Source organism: Dendrobates tinctorius, unplaced genomic scaffold (assembly GCF_039654945.1).
Source record: "Dendrobates tinctorius isolate UK_male_01 unplaced genomic scaffold, ASM3965494v1 ptg000038l, whole genome shotgun sequence".
Lineage (NCBI taxonomy): Eukaryota > Metazoa > Chordata > Amphibia > Anura > Dendrobatidae > Dendrobates > Dendrobates tinctorius.
This window is the reverse complement of record NW_027361706.1, coordinates 21,871,719-21,891,293: the sequence shown is the minus strand read 5'-3', so window position 1 is coordinate 21,891,293 and position 19,575 is coordinate 21,871,719. Positions and strand designations below refer to the sequence as shown.

The following is a 19,575-nucleotide window of genomic DNA, read 5'->3' as shown; positions in this document are numbered from 1 at the left end:
TGGGCAGCCCCGGGGTCCTTCGGATCCTTTAGAAAGCTGTTGCAGTTCCGCGTTGTCAGGTTCCCTGCTTGTTCGCACCACGTCACGGGCTGCCTGCAGGACTCGGCTCCCGGGACCCCGGCATGTCCGCTCCAATAGACTCGGACGATGCCTATGATTTCCTGTTCAAGATCGTACTGATCGGAGATGCCGGGGTGGGAAAGACGTGCGTGGTGCAGCGGTTCAAGAGCGGGGTGTTCGTGGAGCGGCAGGGGAACACGATCGGCGTGGACTTCACGATGAAGACTCTGGACATCCAAGGGAAACGGGTTAAGGTAAAGCCAATGTCGCTGGTCTGGGGGCGCTGACGTGGGGGCGAGCTGCGGTAGAACTACAAGTCCCAGTGGTTTACTCTGCTCCTTGTTCCCATGCAATCAGTTGCATGCAGCTATTTCCTCAGCAGTCAGTTATCGGCCGATCAGGTTGAAAGAAGCATGTCCTGACTACTTTTAGGATCCCAACAGAAGGCGCCAGTGTCTTATTACTGATGAAGTGTGACTTTTTGGGGGATTTGAGATCTTCTTTTTATCCTGCTGTCAGACATATTGGTGTGTTAGGGGGCTGCTGGTGGGGGCTTCACCTGGTGGAAATCTACGTCGTGAAGCCAACCATTATGGCTCTATGGATTTTCTTTACACCTCTCGCACCTACTATAGGGTCGGTATCCCTTTTACTTTGGGAATAAGCAGCAGATCTCCTGACACCTCCCCCACCCCCTCCAAGGGATCAGTGAAGCAATCAGCTGGAATCCCCCTCCATTACAATATGGCTGTAGACAATAGGTGGGAATTAGCTGGGGGGGGTCATCTGAATATTTGGGGTCAGTACTATTACAATGGTAAATGCACAATTTACATATTAATGATGTAGAATCTTTCTAAATGGAGAAAGCAGCAGTGGTCGGACCCCCGCAGACCCCGCATTTACCACCTGCCCTGAGGGTGGGGGGATTACTTGACTTTATCTACGCCACTACAGATCTGAGGTCATCCCACAAATTTACATTTCTCCCCTCTCCATGGATTGGCTAAATGGCCCCCCACTGGTCTTCTATCTGCTGGGACCCCCCATGATTGTAAGGATGAGAGTGCCTTATCTCCTCTGACTGGACCGGTAGTGCGTGTGGGTGATGGCTGCTTCAATTGACGCGCCCTCGCACCAATCACATGGTGATCGGGTGAAGCCCTTAGCGGTCGGACCCGTGATGATCCATTTACGCTCTATCCTGTGGATACATGAATGTTATTGGTGGGGAAGTCTCATACTAAAGTGAAGCACCCCCATAAACAGACGGTTGAGGATCGTTCAACCCCCGATTCCCCCATACACTGGTCTCTCAGGTGACTAGTAGACTCCTATGGCAGCGGATTATCTCTGTGCCAAAGAAAAGGACCGACCATTGGGGGAGGAAGAGGATCTATCTTGTTGGGTATAACATTGTGCTGGGCACAGTCGGGAGACCCCCATGCACATTTGATGATGGCCAATCCCTAAGGTGTATGGGACCCTTTAATCCTTATTTCATATATTCATTACAAGTTTCTGGAGCAAATTCTGCTTGCTGATGTAAACCCAACTACTTGGTCAGAATGTTTGGGGGGGTAAATGCCCCTTTGTGAAGCCTAGCTCCTCTATTCTAGGTATATGTGCTCCTCTCCCCATGTGTCCTGTAGCTTCTGCTTTGTTTCTGAGGTCGGAGCCCTTTGTTTCTGCTTGGCAGCATGTAATCTGGCTGCTCGGAGCAGACTTCCTGTTGTGACACTGCACATTTCCCCAGGACTGGGCCTTTAGGACAGGTGTTTAAGGGTTATCGGCTTAGAACTTTTTTTTCCTTTTTTTTTTTTTTTCGTTTCACTTGGCAAAGAAAAGACCACATGATATCTATTGGAATTGGTTACGTTTAAAGAGATTTCCCGCTACATTTAAAATTGGTTCCAACTTCATCAACGTAACTGTGCCACCTACCTGCTCGATCACTACAGGGTCATTCACACGTCTGTGATTTTTAGCAGACAACAAAAAAAATTGCATTGAGTGTCTGATCAAAATCGTCAATGCAAGTCTATGGGTCAGAAAAAAAAAAATCGGACTGCACTCTGATGTCATCCAAGTGTGATCCTATTTTCATGGACTGTTAGAAGTGCGTACAAGGGGGAAAAACTGATGTGACGCGAACCAAAATAAATTTTTTATTTATATTTTTTTTTGTTACTCATACATGAAGAAACAAGAACGACGTGAATGAGGCTTAACGCTCGAGTTCTTGACATGACAATAGTAACAATAAATTCTTTAAATATTGCATCAATAAATTTCACAAAGATATCAAAATAATGGTCACGGAATTACAAAAATTTTGCGCAGCTCTCTAGGCATCTGTACTTTACACCAATGGTTTTCTCAATAAAGAGTTAATAGTACAGCTCTTAGCATCTTACTAAGCAGACACTTCAGAAGTGGGTACAAGGGTCTAACACACACACACTGGGCCCGCGCTCTACTCTTCGGCTTCTGTGGATCTGTGTCTGTCGTCTAGAACAGTCAGAGCTGCATACTTTTTCTAGTTTCCGGGCTGATGTGACCGATGGAGAGAAGGCGTTCACTGCACAGGCCCAATGTAAAGGGTTATCTGTAAACACCTGCAAGGAAAAATGAGCTTCTCACATATAATGATCCCCAAATAACCTTCCGTGCATTAGACATGGCGTGTTTTACTATTCTCCCACGTATTCCCCGAGTTTATTTTCATAAAATCCTCCATGTTTCCGGAGGGCTCAGTAAACTACAGACAGTGTCAGGTCGGTGCCGTTATAGGCTACTTTCACACTAGCCTTTCCTGGAGCTGCGGCGGGATGCACACAGCTGCTGTGAAGCTCCGCCCACGGCCGCACCTCTGGTCAGCTCCGCCTATGGGCGCTTGACACTGCATGCGACCTGCGTACCCTATCTGTTTGTCGGCGCATGCATCGTCTTGACGGTGCGCCATGCTCACCAAAATGCAGGACGGCACACCGTCAAAAGGATGCATTCGCCGGCAAACGCATACCTGTGCACGGCCTGCGTACCCAATGCTAACGATGGGTTACACAGGGCGTATGCAGCGTCATGCGCCCATAGACGGAGCTGACCGGAGGAGTTGCGGCCGTGGGCGGAGCTTCACGGCAGCTGTGCGAATCCCTCGGCAGCTCCAGGAAATGCTAGTGTGAAAGTAGCCATGCTGATTAATATGCAACCTGATGATGAAATCCGTCTTGTGGTTCTTGTTTAATCTTTATTTGGAGTTTTCAGTTAGTGACATGCTCGTGCTTCGGGTGGGGGGGGGAGGTCTTCACGTGGTGCTGTGATTAGGTATTCGTAGTGAAGCAAAATCATTTGTCTCCAACAAAATGGCAGCATCTATTGGCAAGTGACACTTAATCTGCAAATGCCATGCTACGGCGCCATTTTGCTGAAGTTATTTTTATATATTTTAAGGCCACCATATTAACTGTGCAAGCGCAGTGTTCGAAATGAGGCAGTCAGTGACCTGTCGTTTAAGCCCACAAGGATAACTGAGGCCAGAGCACCATATGAAGGCCCCCCCCCCCCCCCCCCTATAGGCCACCCCGGCGCACGAGAATCTCACTAACTGAAAACTACAAATAAAGATTAAACAACCACCACAAGGCAGGTTTCATCAACCAAGGCATTATTTTCATCAGTATAGTGACACCGACCTGACACTGTCTGTAGTTTACGTGACAAAATCCTGATGCCCAGTGGGCTTTAAGCTGCTCCATAGAATTGCCCTGTGAACAATGCCTCCTTGGTAAATGCCCTAAAAAGTAGCACAAAATAAAAACGCCCAGATCTCTGAAGTCCTGTATTGGATTAAAAAACTTAACAATTACTCAGGTACGCAGCGGGATCCTTATTCTCTTGGTGACAGCTCCTCTTTAAATGGGGCATAGAGGCATTAGAAAATGAGATTAAATTGCCGAACATGTTTTCATCAATCTTCAAGCAACTTCTGATAAAGATTGGCGAAACACACATGGGGGTAAGTTGTTTTTTTTTTTTTTTTTTTTTTTTTTTTATGGTTTGAGACTTATTTTTATTTCCTTTTTTTATTACTTCTGGAATCCTGACCTTTTTTAGGTCTTTGCTATGGGTTGCCAGCAACTCTCTAAATATTTTCCGTTTTTTTATATACAGACTTGTCGCTCCTTTCTCTAACTGGACTCACTTCACCAGACACACGCTGACACATCTTGGTGTTTTGCTGAATGGCTACAGGGGCTGGAAGTTGCATGAATCTTGTGTAATACTTGCATGGCTTTCACCACCACTTCCTGCTGTGTAATGTCAGTGTCTGGCACTGGATCTCCACATCATGGCTTGAAGCAACAACCCGTTCTTTTTATATTGAGACGTCGAGAAGGAAGTGTGTTCTCTGCACTTATGTCAGTGCTGGCGCAGTGGGTCAAATCCACTTGTTTTCACTAAGGCTAAGTGCAGACGTACTTTTTAGCCCTGCTGATTTTTCCGCACAGAATTGAGGAAATCCGTAGGTGAAATGACCTGCATTTTTCCTGCGGATTTCTTCCTGTTTTCTTGTGGTTTTTGTGCGGTTTTCCCCTGCGGATTTGGAGAATGGAGCAGGTGGAAAACCGCACAAAAGTGACATGCTGCATATTTTGAACCACAAGAAAACCGCGCAGAAAAATCCGCAGCATCTGCAGTTTTTTTTTTTTTTTCAATTGACTAACGTACATCACAATGCGGATATGCAACGTTTCTGCACGGAAAAATCCACTGCGGATCCGCTGAATATCTGCATAGTGTGCACACGGCCTTAATACTTTCACTTTTATTTTTTAAATATCACACTTGGTGCAAATGTTCTCCACCGCCCCATCATATAATTTTTTTTTTTTCTGTATTAAAAGGCTAACTTGTGATCACTTTTTTTTTTTTTTTTTTTTTTAATATATATAAATATTGTGCAAGTTTTAGTTCTAACACTGCGCAAAAAGGCACGAGTGCTTAGAAAACACACGGATTGTGGGCCTTTGTGAATTTGCTGTTTTTTTTTTTTTTTGTTTTTTTTTTTGTTTTTTTTTAATCCAGGTCTTCATAGACTATCCAATTTGCAGGTCAAACTCTCCAATTCAAGTGAATGGGTCCTTCAAATAAAGGAATTAATTGCAGCTTTCCTTGTTACTTTTTTTTTCCCATATTGTCAGACTTGCATTTCTGGACCATTTTTTTGTTGTTGCAATTGTAGACCCATCTGGACCACTAATGCCTCACCTGTAGTATGGGAATCCATGCACCGACTCGCTCCTTAACATGATTTCTTCTTCTTCACCAGCTGCAGATTTGGGACACTGCCGGACAGGAACGCTTTCGGACCATAACGCAGAGTTATTATAGAAGCGCCAATGGAGCCATCATCGCTTACGACATCACCAAGAAGAAGTCCTTTGAATCTGTTCCTCGCTGGATAGAGGATGTCCGGAAGTACGCCGGCTCCAACATCGTGCAGCTGCTGATCGGTGCGTCCTTCATCTTTACGAAGAGTCGTTGCCTTATACAGAGGGTGTATAAGGAACCGTACCGCGCCAGATGGTGGACTGTAAAATTAAAAAATTAGATCGTATTTGCCCTCACCAGGTCCAGCAACACCTTTCTCTTGCCGCAGTGGTGATGACGTGAGCAGCTCACATCACCGCTGCAGCTAATCACTGAGCTCAGCTCCTAGTGCCATGTATATCAGCATAGCTCAGTGATTGGCTACAGCGATGATGTGAGCTGCTGAAATGTCTTCACCACTGCAAACAACTCAATGACCGGAGCAGCAGAGAACTAGTGCTGGACCGGGGAAGGAGGGTGAGTACTTTGAAACTTTGGGGTCCACTTTTTTCAAAAATTATAAAAGTCACAAAGTCTAGTGGTAAGAGAACGTGCTCTGACTTGTGCGTTAATAGTGACTTCGGCGTGCTCGACTACTATGTTCGAGTCCCTGCGGCTGCATGTCTTGCGGCTCTTCAACAACTGCAACACATGCAGGGATTGTCTATCAGGCATTCGGGGGTGGTGGAGATTAACAATTCAGACTGGCAGCATGGCTGAGCAGGTAACTCCCGGTGTGCTCACTCCTGCTCCATTGGAGAAGCAGGCCAGATCCACCATTGTGAGTTTTCAGAGCATTGCTTGCAAGGTCTATAGCAAAACACCTTACCTAGGAAACGGGCCACCTCTGATAAACTGCAGCGGCGGGCAGTAACCTAGGCAATGAGCAGTACACAATAGCATTTTTGCTTGTTCTTACAAGTGCTTTTTTTTTTTTTTTTTAACCCATTTATGACTTTAATTGTAATATTCAGAGCTGAAATCTGTCCTACCCCCACACTATTAGATTTCCATCCACCTCTTTCCCTCCCATATGAGATTCATGTAGACATCATTGGGTTACCCCGGCATTCACTGTAACTGGCATTCCATTGATGCCTTTGCTCTGATTGTAAGAGGACGGGGGACAGAGTATCTTGGCCACAGACCCTTTACCTCCAGGATGTCTTCAGCTCAAAAGTGGGAGGATATTGTTTACAATGGCTGAAACTGGCCTACAAACGGTTAACATGAGGGGAATTGGTATCGGCCCCCATTCTTGTAGCATGGGCTTCTGGTCTCTGTGGCCTGTTGTGATGGAAATGATGGGGGTTGTAAAACAGAAGAACCTGCAGGACTGTCAATGTAATTGGAGGTCCTGTGGACGCAGGGTCCCTTATGGATACTACATCTGATTTCTACTGGCAACGAAAACCCCATAAGTATAAGGTGATATGGAGACAAGGAAGAAAAACGCGCTCCAACACCATATGCAAGCTCAAAACCTAATATAAATACCAGGAGAAACATAAGAGCATGCGGTCAATTTTATGTATAAAAATATCCAAATTTTATTAAATACCAATAATACAAAAAAAAAATATATATATATATCTATATCTCTCAACAGAAGAGTGCTCATAAATAGATGTGGACAATATGTCCCATGGAACAACCCCTCAACCTACCCTAGGTGGAACCAGCCGGTAAGAATGCCACGAAGGGAAGTATAACACATGTGGTGTCTCATGTCATAATGCCCTATTAACATCCACAGGCCAAATCACTGCAAATCAGTGGCCAAACAAATGCAGGTGCAAAATGCATGGAGGGCAGGGCGGGAGTACTCCATTTGAATAAATATCCCCAAAACTGCAAAAATATCCATAGGGTAGCTTACCGGGGAGGAGGAGGAGAGCCCGGCAGTGAGGCCCCCGTTGCGTGTTTTATGAGCACTCTTTTGTTAAAATATATATTTTTTGTATTATTGGTATTTAATAAAATTTGGATATTTTTATACATAAAATTGACCGCATGCTCTTGTGTTTCTCCTGGTATTTATATCCGATTTCTACTGACTGACTCTTCATAAATGCTTCATGGCCGCCTGGCAGAAGCCTGGAGCCATGATAAACACGACACTAGGATATGGTCAAATAGCTGCTGTATTAAAAGAAGGGTCTAGGGTAAAGTTAATGCTCCAAATACACTTGTGTTCACACACACTTCAAGCAAACAGCGCCGCTCTGGTATTGGAACTAGTCCCTACTCTCTTCAGAGGGGCAGACCTGCAATACCAGATCCACAACATGGACGGCCCAAGACACTGCATTTCTGGAAGAAAAGCGGCAGCAGGCAGCCATTATCTGTGAAGTCTCCCAAGTTAGTCTTGTAATCTGTCTGCTGCATGGGTTCTGTCAGGTCTTTCTCAACCAATCACCATACAGCTTTCACTTATCAGAAATGATAGCTGGGATCTGGTTGGTTGGGCAACAAAGGAGCTTCATTTTACCAACATTTTGGCTTAAGGCCCAGACTGTATTTGCTTGTGAGGCCAACAAAGGCTGGAGAAGCAGGTACAACATGCGATTAAATCGCCCATAAATTATAGGGAGGGCCTTTTTTTCCCTTTAACCCCCCCAACCATTTCAATTTTAGCCCCTTAAGTACCCTGGTACTTTGTTTTTTGGTTTTTTTTGTTTTTTTTGTTCTTCCTCCCCTTCTTTGAGGAGCCATTACTTATTTTTCCTTCACCTCATTTTCACTTTAAATTTTATTTTTTTTGGTACGTTATGTGGTACAACAACTTGTTCCACAACGTTATGGATCTCAAAGAAATGGGTTAAGTTGCCTTTTTAAAAAAAAAAAACAAACAAATTTTGTATTTTAATTGTATGTCCTCAATTTTCCAAGACACTAACATTTTTATTTTTTTTTTTCTTTAAGTCAAAATCATTGACCACAAAAACCTTTCTTATACCATAATCCTGTTTTGATGATGGTTTGTCATCAGTTTTACGGTCACACTATCAATGAAATCACTTAATAGATTACTAAAGCACACATTGAAAAATGGCTGTGTGGCAAATATCAAGATTGACCGTCACTTCCAAACAGAAAACTGACTGGTGTGTACAGGCGCAAACTAAGTGTAGCCATCTCTATACATGACTGACTAAGTTGTACTTTGTAATGCTGTATGCATATAAGAAATTGGAATTGCGTTACTGCTCTAGAAAGTGGTGGTGGGGGGGGGGGGGGGGGGGTATTGGCAAAGATACTTGGCGCATAAGTCGGCCAATTAATGCATGCCCAGAAGCCATGACAAGGTGGCCTTCTTAGCTGGGGCCCTATCCTCGACGACAAGGTGACCTTCTTAGCTGGGGACCTATCCTCGACGACAGGGTGACCTTCTTAGCTGGGGACCTATCCTCGACGACAGGGTGACCTTCTTAGCTGGGGACCGATCCTCGACGACAAGGTGACCTTCTTAGCTGGGGACCGATCCTCGACAACAAGGTGACCACCTTAGCTGGGGACCTATCCTAATGTGATTATGTGAATTTCAGTAGCTAATTCTTACATTACTGGGCTTGGAAATGTATATAAAACCCTCACTACCTGCTGTCTCTACAGGAAACAAGTCGGACATGCATGAATTTCGAGAAGTTCAGCTTGGAGAAGCTGAAAACCTGGCCAAACATTATGACCTCACCACATTTGAAACCTCTGCCAAGGATTCCAGTAACGTGGAAGAAGCCTTTGTGAAGATGGCGACTGAGCTGATGATGAGGCACGGCGGTCCACTTTTCAGTGAAAAAGCCACAGACGGCATAAAACTTGACAGCAAAGACATGGCGGCCGGAGACTCCTGGAATTGTGCTTGTTGATAACTGTTTTTTGTTTTGTTTTTTTTCTTCTAATGTTTGTTAGGTAGCTAGTTTGGTGTAATTACCTGCAATTAATCTGATCGTAGATTACATGAGCGTAACGCGGGCATGCCAGTAAAGGAGTTACACCTCTTGTTGCGTCAGATCGGCAGCGCTCTGCCATATGTTTTCAATTTTTCTATAAAACAAATTATAGTACCTGAGCAGATGACCATGAAGTGGGTGGGTGGGAGACAGCAGCAGAAAAAGTTGTGGAACTGGTTTCCACACGAGTCAGTGATGTAGACTGTGTTTAAGAGACGTGTGCACTGTAAGTTTGTATATTAACCACACCAAATGCCTTGTAGCTTATGGGCTGTTCTGAAGGTTCAGAACCCAGATGTTCTAATGTGATACTTGTTTTTTGTTTTTGTTTTTTTTTTTCTTTTAATACTATTAAGTAATTCTACATCGTGGCAAACGGCCACAAAATACTGCACGTAGGACCGCTTGCATTTTTGCTAAATTGTTTTTTCTAAAGTGTTTTAAAACTTGAAGAGAAAAATCTATTTTAATATTTCTCGACAGACCTCTTGCCTAATTATCACATGAAGTCATTCCTTAATTTTTATAAACTTTGGTTAAAACCACAGAACATTTCAAGACTGGGAATAATGTGCAATGTTTCAATCCTGTAAAGATGCAATATAACATTTCAGAATATTTTGGGTTTTTTTGTTACCGATTTTCTTAGGAATTTGTATTTCTTAAATAGATATAAATATATTTATCAGCAAAGAAATTTGAAATAAAAAATGATACATTTCAAGTCTGTTTTATTATTTGTTAATATTATCCATGCATTTTAATTACAATTATTTAAATAAAATCCATATTTTGTAAAGGTTATCAGAAAATGACCCAAACATTTAACCCAAGCTTTTCATGTTTATCATAAAAGGGTGTTTTTTGCTCATGTACAGCGTCATCCTATCCTGCGGCGCTTTAGACGTCACCCTTGGGGCTTACAATCTAAGTTTTTGGCAAGTGGTAGGAAACCAGAGTGCTTGGGCTTCTGTTGGGTGGGGTAGTGCTTCTAAATGCTGTCAAATTTGCTGATTATTAAAATTTTTAGCCATTCCTTAGTGATGAGAACATGCTGGGATAAGTGTTATCTGAGCATGCTTGGGTGCTAACCGAGTGTCTTCAGCGTGCTCGAATAATATGTTTGAGTCCCCAGGGCTGTATGTCTGCGCAAGAACAGCACTAAATTGCTTAATTGTTCTTACAAGCCCAATCTGTCCTCCATATTTTCTTTTTGTTCTCTTGCACCACTTCCACATGTGTCGTGCAGGTGCTGTTCTCAGATCAGTTTTTCCCATCTATCAATTTGGCACTGTCTAGCAATGTGCAATGCCGCTAAAATGCACAGATGCCAAACTGAATTCTTGCCCCAGGTGCCAGAAAACCTAGATACACCTCTGCACAGTGGCCGCAGGACACGCATGCATGCGCACTCAACTTGGGCAAGAGCAAAAAAAGTGCAAACATTGAATGTCCTGTCTGCGACTTTTTTTTTTTTTTTTTTCCAGCTTTCTAACGGTGCAATACCTATCCAAACACCAGCTATTTAGGAGTATCACAGGATGCACAGTGGTGCAAATGTAAAATGAAAACCATCACTGATCAGGCATGGTTTAAAAAAAAAAAAAAATTGCAGGTTTTACATTTGTTGAGTGCATCCTTTTGTATGGCTGCTAAATTATTGGTGCAGGTGTTCCTGAAATTACAAAAAAGCTAAAAAATGCAATTTTATTTGGGCAGCAAAGTGGTCTTAGCGACAACTGTAAGTAAAACTAGTGGCTAGTGTGCAGACCTCAGTGGTAGTGACTAGTCATTTTTTTTTTTTTTTTTTTACTATTTAACCAGTTACAAATTTTGCAACTTATTTTTTTTTTTAACCAAATTTTTCTTTGACTTTAACCCCTTCCTGACATCCGACGTACTATCCCGTCCATGGGACCCGGGCCCCTATGCCCATGGACGGGATAGTACGTCTACCGCGATCAGCGGCGCCCACGTGGTGAGCGCCGCTGATTGCGGCCGGGTGTCAGCTGATTATCACAGCTGACACCCGGCACTATGTGTCAGGGGCGGTCATGGACCGCCCCCGACACGTTAACCCCTTGCAAACCGCGATCAAACATGATCGCGGTGTACCGGGAGTTAAAGGGAAGCATCGGCAGGGAGGGGGCTCCCTCCGTGCTTCCCTGAGCCCCCCACGGCAGCGCAAGGTGCAGCGCTGCTGCGGGGGTCTCCTTTCCTCCAGGCCCCCGAATCCAAGATGGCGACGGGGGCCTGGAGGAAGCTGGCTTCCTCAGTGCCTGCAAAGCGCAGGCAAGAGGAAGTCTTCTTCAATGCCTGTGACAGATTGCTGATCTGTCACAGTGATCTGTGATGTGACAGATCAGCGATCTGTCACAGGACAGTGATGTCCCACCTGGGACTATGTAATAAAGTAAAAAAAAAAAAAGTGTAAAAATAATTTTAAAAAAATCGCCAAATTAGTAAAAAAAAAAAAAAAAAAAAAAATATTCCCCAATAAATTCATTTTTTGAAAATAAAAAAAGCCAAAACAATAAAAGTACACATATTAGGTATTGCTGCGTCCGTAACGATCCTCCCTATAAAACTGTCCCATTAGTTAACCCCTTTAGCGAACCCCTTAAAAAATAAAAATAAAAAACGAAGCAAAAAATGATTTATTATCATACCGCCAAACAAAAAGTGTAATAACGCACGATCAAAAAGACGCATATAAATATCCATGGTACCGCTGAAAACGTCATCTTGTCCCGCAAAAAACGAGCCGCCACACAGCATCATCAGCGAAAAAATAAAAAAGTTATAGCTCGCAGAATAAAGCGATGCAAAAATAATTATTTTTTATATAAAATAGTTTTCATTGCATAAAACTGACAAAACATAAAAAAACGACCTAAATGAGGTATCGCTGTAACCGTACTGACCCGAAGAATAAAACCGCTTTATCAATTTTACCGCACCCGGAACGGTGTAAACGCACCCCCCCAAAAGAAATTCATGAAACGCTGGTTTTTGTTCATTCTGCGTCCCAAAAATCAGAATAAAAAGCGATCAAAAAATGTCACGTGCCCGAAAATGGTACCAATAAAAACGTCAACTCGTCCCGCAAAAAATAAGACCTCACATGACTCGGTGGGTCAAAATACGGAAAAATTATAGCTCAATATGTGGTGATGCAAAAACTATTTTTACAATAAACAGCGTCTTTTAGCGTATGACAGCTGCCAAACATAAAAACCGCCGTTATCACCCACTAGGTTAGGGAAAAATAATAAAATAAAAAAAAATGTATTTATTTCCATTTTTCGGTTAGGGCTTGGGCTAGGGTTAGGGCTGAGATTAGGGTTAGGGGTGGGTTGGAGTTGGGGGTTTCCACTGTTTGGGCACATCAGGGGCTCTCCAAATGCAACATGGCGTCTGATCTCAATTCCAGCCAATTCTGAGTTGAAAAAGTCATATGGTGCTCCTTCCCTTCCAAGCTCTGACATGCGCCCAAACAGGGTTTTACCCCCACATGTAGGGTATCAGCCTACTCAGGACAAATTGCAAAACAATTTTTGGGGTCCAATTTCTCCTGTTACCCTTAGGAAAATAAAAAATTGGGGGCAAAAATATCATTTTTGTGGAAAAAAAATGATTTTTTTATTTTCACATCCGAGCGTTATAAACTTCTGTGAAGCACTTGGGGGTTCAAAGTGCTCACCACACATCTAGATAAGTTCCGTGGGGGGGATCTAGTGTCCAAAATGGGGTCATTTGTTGGGCGTTTCAATTGTTTAGGTACATCAGGGGCTCTCCAAACGCACATGACACCTGCAGACCATTCCATCAAAGTCTGCATTCCAAAATGGCACTGCTTCCCTTCCGAGCCCCGACGTGTGTCCAAACAGTAGTTTTCTCCCACATATGGGGCGTCAGCGTACTCATGACAAATTGGACAACAACTTTTGCGGTCCAATTTCTCCTGTTACCCTTGGGAAAATAAAAAAATTGGGGACTAATTGATCATGTTTGTGGAAAAAATACGATATTTTTATTTTCATGCCCTGGCATTATAAACTTCTGTGAAGCCCTTGGGGGTTCAAAGTGCTCACCTCACATCTAGATAAGTTCCTTAGGGGGTCTAGTTTTCAAAATGGGGTCATTTGTGGGGGGTTTCCACTGTTTAGGTACATCAGGGGTTTTCCAATCGCGACATGGTGTCCGATCTCAATTCCAGCCAAAAACGTCAAATGGCGCTGCTTCCCTTCCGAGCTCTGCCATGCGCCCAAATAGTGGTTTACCCCCACATGTGGGGTATCAGCGTACTCAGGACAAATTGCACAATAACTTTTAGGGTGCTGTTATCCTTGGAAAAATAAGAATTGAGGGTGAAAAGATCATTTTTGTGGAAAAAATATGATTTTTTAATTGTACGGCTTTGTTATAAACTTCTGTGAAGCCCTTGGGGGTTCAAAGTTCTCACCACACATCTAGATAAGTTCCTTAGGGGGTCTAGTTTCCAAAATGGTGTCATTTGTGGGGGGTTTCCACTGTTTTGGTACATCAGGGGTTTTCCAATCGCGACATGATGTCCGATCTCAATTCCAGCCAAAAACGTCAAATGGCGCTGCTTCCCTTCCGAGCTCTGCCATGCGCCCAAATAGTGGTTTACCCCCACATGTGGGGTATCAGCATACTTAGGCCAAATTGCACAATAACTTTTGCAGTCCAATTTCTCCTGTTACCCTTGGTAAAATAAAAAAAATTGAACCTGAATTATTTTTTTTGTGAAAAAAAGTTAGATGTTCATTTTTTTTTTAAATATTCAAAAAAATTCCTGTGACGCACCTAAAGGGTTAATAAACTACTTGAATGTGGTTTTGAGCACCTTAAGGGGTGCAGTTTTTAGAATGGTGTCACTTTTGGGTATTTTCTATCATATAGACCCCTCAAAGTGGCTTCAAATGTGATGTGGTCCTAAAAATAAAATGGTGTTGTAAAAATGAGAAATCGCTTGTCAACTTTTAACCCTTATAACTTCCTAACAAAAAAAAATGTTGGTTCCAAAATTGTGCTGATGTAAAGTAAACATGTGGGAAATGTTAGTTATCAAGTTTTTTGTATGCCGTATCTCTGTGATTTAAGGGCATAAAAATTCAAAATTGGAAAATTGCGAAATTTTCAAAATTTTTGCCAAATTTCCGTTTTTTTCATAAATAAACGCAAGTTATTTGAATGAAATTTTACCACTAACATGAAGTACAATATGTCACGAGAAAACAATGTCAGAATCACCGGGATCCATAGAAGCGTTCCAGAGTTATGACCTCATAAAGGTACAGTGGTCAGAATTGTAAAAATTGGCCAGAGCAAACCACCCTTGGGGGTGAAGGGGTTAAATTTTATAACCATTCTTATGCTCCATTAGTCAAAGGCTCGCAAGTGGAGGAGACGTATGCGTTCCACATTGATTCAGTCTTTGAAAATTGGACCTATATAGTTCCAAGCCCAATGTTACTGTTGGGTTCCCCCCCCCCAAAACAGTAAGGCAGAAAAGGTTCAGAATATTCCAAAAGGGAATAATAAAAAATCAACATTCACCTGCTTAGAAAAACCTAACATTTGGAATAACTGGTTGTTTCAGAGGACCACATTGGGCTGGAGGGGAGGTGCCTGGTCGTGTAGTGAATCTCCAGATGATAAAAACACTGATTTTATTGAAACTGCAACAAAAAGCCTATTATGGTAGTGTGTAGAAAATAAAAATGCAGAGCTTCTATCAAGTAAAAGCCCAAACACTGAATCTTTTCCAACACACTGATTGTTGGAAGCCATCATGTACAATGTCTTACATGAACAATGAACTCACAATTTAATCCACGAAATCTGGAGATCGTTAAAAGTCACCAAAAGGCCTACATCCAAAGGCCCCTTTACATTTAGCGATGCACCAGCGATACGACCCGGTCAGGATCGCTGGTGCATCGCTAAATGGTCGCTAGTGAGCTGCCAAACAGGCAGACCTCACAGCGATGTAGCAACGCAGCAGCGGTCGTTACTTACACTTCACACACCCCCGTCGCTCGTCGGCGCCAGCAGGAAGCGCCCGACGAGAAATGGACCCGGCCGATCTCGTGCGATCAGCAGTATCACACATAGCGATACTACTGCTGCGTCACAAAATCGGTGATGCTCTAGCGATATTGCTACGTGTAAAACCCCCTCAAGAGTGAGGCTGTGGGGAGGGATTGTAAAACATGTGAGGCAGAAAGATAATTGGTGCCCTGTGGTTTATTGCCTTTTGTTCTGAGGATAAATAGTGCAATTACACCTGAGATAGACATCTTGTCTCTGGCCTCTCCTAAGGGCCATCTGTACACAACCCCTGTAGCTTTGGAATATAAACCATTGTTCTTGAGATGAACATCTTGTCTTCAGGCCAAATGGAGTTTGAACCTGTCCCAAAGCCTTTTGATAGTTCCTAAATGTAAGGACTCCATGAAGACCACATTTGTAAGGACCTTGGAACCCATTCTAAACCTAAGAGAATCACCTTCAGCCATGTGCATGTTCTCAGAAAACTTGAGAGACTGGGACCTGACTGTATGATACTTTTGGGAGAAATCAGGATCAATTTTACCTTCTCAATCCCCATTTTATGCTCTATCACATAGCACCTTTACACAGAAATCCCCCTATATATGTCAAGTACCTGAGAAACAATCAAACTAGACACCTGGGCACATCTCTTTCTAAAGCCCACAAGGCATAAGGCCCTTTCTGCTCATGGGTGTATATAAACCCTGCCCACATTTCATTTAATGCAGAATCTCTTGCAGGACCCTGTGTGCACACCATCTATCGATTCTTGGAGCTCATTCATCACAACACCTCTAATCCAGCCTTGCACAACAACTCTGATGGGCCCGTTGCACGCACACTATCATGGGGAAATGTCTAAGCTGTGTGCACACGCTGCGGATTTAGGTGCGGATTCTGTAAAATCCGCAGGTCAAAAGACCTGCGGTTTTACCTGCGGATTGCCCTGTGGTTTTTCATCTCCTCAATGGAGGAGATGGCAAACCGCAGCGGAATCCGCAGAAAGAATTGACATGTCAATTCTTACCGCGGATTGAAAACCGCAGATAATCCGCGCAGAAAATTCCGCACCGTCTGCATTGCGGTTTTTGATTCCCATAGGGAATCATGGTACTGTACACCACAGCAAAACTGCTGCGGGTCCGCAGCGGCCAAAACCGCTGCGGAACCACAGCAAAATCCGCAGCGTGTGTAGAGTGAGATGCCAGGGTAAGAAGGCTTCTCAGAGGCCCCTTATAGCCAAATCAGATATGCTTTGCCCTGATGGAGGGGCAACAGCCTGAAACACGTCTCTTCAAATTGAGATTTTTGTTTGGCTTTTATGTTAAGTCATATGACAAGGCTCGTTGAAGGGTGAATAGTGACTTTTAGGCTTGCCACTAGAGTTCAAGTCCTCTATCTCTCCAAAGAGACAATTTGCTTATGTAATATAAAAGGTAGAACATTAAGCAAGTTAGGGCCCCGTCACACATTGCGACTCACCAGCGATCCCGACAACGATATGACCTTGTCAGGATCGCTGGTGTGTCACTACATGATCGCTGGTGAGCTGTCAAACAGGCAGATCTCAGCAGCGATCAGGACAGCGACACGCGGGTAACAAGCAAAACATGTCGCTTAGTTACCCGCAGTGTACGTTAAAATACCAGCGCGCTGGTGGAGGGAGCCTGTAACCAAGGTACACATCGGGTTTCTAAGCACCGCGCTTAGAAACCCGCGGTTTACCTTTGTTACCAGCTCCCTGCACCAGCTCACTAGTATCTAACATACACATCGGGTTTCTAAGCGCCGCGCAGTGCTTAGAGACCCAATGTTTTCCTTGGTTACCAGCTCCAGCTCGCTGGTCTCCCGCCTGCCACACGCAGCAATGTGTGCTGGCCAGCGGGAGACCACGATCAAAAAAACGTCCAGGCCATTCGAGCACGATCAGCGATACCCGGCAGGGGGGCTGATCGCTCTGTGTGACAAGGGCTTTAGGCACCGCCCAACATCCACCACCCTCTTCCATTACCTTTTCCCCTTCCTGGTACCTTAAGAAGGCTTCTTTTATGTATTTCATTGTAAATACCTTATTTGTAATAAATCCTCTTTAAAAGATCTAGTAGCTCATGTTAATTATTATTAACTGGCACCCCAAAACTCAGTAGATTGTACACTGATGGATACAAAAGTGAAAAAAAAAAAAAAGTTATGTATGAATGATGCGTTATAGAAAAAGCAGTTGATCATCTGTCTTGTAGCCAGAACACCCAGACATCCTTCACGCCTGCAGAACTGGACTTTGGCCAACGTAGAATCATGTACTGATCCAAGTCCTGTTCTGTGGTGGTGTAATACAGACGAGGATACTGTTACAGCTTATGTGGGTCAATTTATCATGTGACATTTGTAACAATTCATTCCAACAAAACCACATATCTGCTTCTGTGTGAAATGTGTATTCAGATCCATTGACGGGCTATAAATCCAGTGTAATGATGGGCGGTAAAAGGGTGAGAATATCTTATTTTAGATGTATGGCTGCCTGTATGTAGCTTTTGTTTTTTTACGTTGATAGACCTCTTATAAGTGATCTTCTTTCCCAGTAAGCCTCCATAACTTTCCTGTAAAGCTCGGCAGAGATGTGCTCCTCGTGGGAGGACTCTAAATGATGGCTGCTTCCTCATGATTCCCAATTCTCAGCCATCAATTTATCACAAATCATCTTGAAAATTACCTGGGGATAGGATGCTATAGACTATTGATGAGCACCCATAGGGTTTTTATTTTCATAGCTTGGCCCATCCATACACATTAGATAATCCTTGGGTTCGGTCCCACTTTAGTCTAATGTGTATGACGGCGTTTAGAGACATCTTTTCCAAAGAGTTGAGACAGAAGAGGGTGGAAAAAAACAAAAACAGTATTTGTATAAGACACATTTATTACAACCGTATGGTGAGAATATTCTGTAACAGACTCAAAAAGATGATATACATCATGGATTTTGCTTATTAACAAACATGCACCAAACAAAAGGCAGGCAACAAAAATAATTCAAGTCACAACCTGGGCATGTGTTGCCCATTATTATGTCAGAGATACAGTAAAAGAAAAAAAACGACAAAATGTTTCAGTATCATTTAAAATGCCCTATAAAAATAGTGAAAATGTTGCATAAAATATTTACGTGAAATATTGCACTGAAACATGTCCGTATCCTACGACGTCATAAAATCCTGCTGTGGAGCAGAAGCAGCTCTGTTTCTACACAGTGAAGAGATATCCAGCACCACCTTGGTATATTGCACACCGGCGACTATGGACTAAGAGTTTCCATAGGCCACCAGTGCGTTTGTGCATAAAATATTGGCCGACCGTCCAGCTGGAAGATTGACCATGCAGTATTGCAAATTCTAAATCCATGATATCCATACCCAGTATTTGGCACATCCACTATTGCGCCCATCATTGGGCAAGGTCATCATTGTGGCCATTTCTGCTATGTTGCCAATGCACCTATAAAAAGATACAGTAACTAGAAGAATCTTTATGCCCAACTCTGCAAACTTTCTAGGATATTTGTAATAAAGATATACAGGACCCTGGTCGAGTGGCCATTTTGGCCCAAAACCTCTGAAAACCTCCTCCTATTTGCTGGCATCAGCCTCACCGGTCATCTTGGTGGCACCATGCCGCGCGTTATTGCACCTCTCCTAATTATTAGAAGAGCTATTGGAGATGCCTACAGGTAGGACGGGGTTCGCAGGGCTCTGGCCACAGACTTTCCATGTCTCACTGGACCTGTGAATGTTTTCCTGTGTAGGGCAACATGTAGTAATGTTATTTCCTTCCATCTGCTCCTTTTCCACCATTATAGGACAGATAGAAGGGAGTAAACCTTTGCCGGATGAGACTACACAAAATGTATAGCAAACAAGATTTCAAGGGCAGTGAACATATGATTACAGGTGGCCCTGACCCGTGGTGGCCACCCCATAACATGCACTAGCTGTGGAATAACTCCCAATACCTTGTATACAAAAACACATGAAGTAAAGACATCCACCAAAAATAATAAAATTATTTTTATTCTCAAAAATTCATAATGTAGACAAAAAATACATAA

General features: G+C 43.2%; 1 protein-coding gene across 1 annotated transcript; it reads left to right on the top strand.

Annotated features, from left to right (window-relative positions):
* Positions 1–33: 33 nt before the first annotated feature.
* RAB43 (RAB43, member RAS oncogene family) lies at positions 34–10,110 on the top strand. Its single transcript, XM_073574271.1, has 3 exons — positions 34–314; positions 5,393–5,576; positions 9,049–10,110. Exons 1-3 carry the CDS (start codon positions 123–125, stop codon positions 9,300–9,302), a joined length of 630 nt encoding a protein of 209 aa, XP_073430372.1. The 5' UTR covers positions 34–122; the 3' UTR covers positions 9,303–10,110.
* Positions 10,111–19,575: the final 9,465 nt, after the last annotated feature.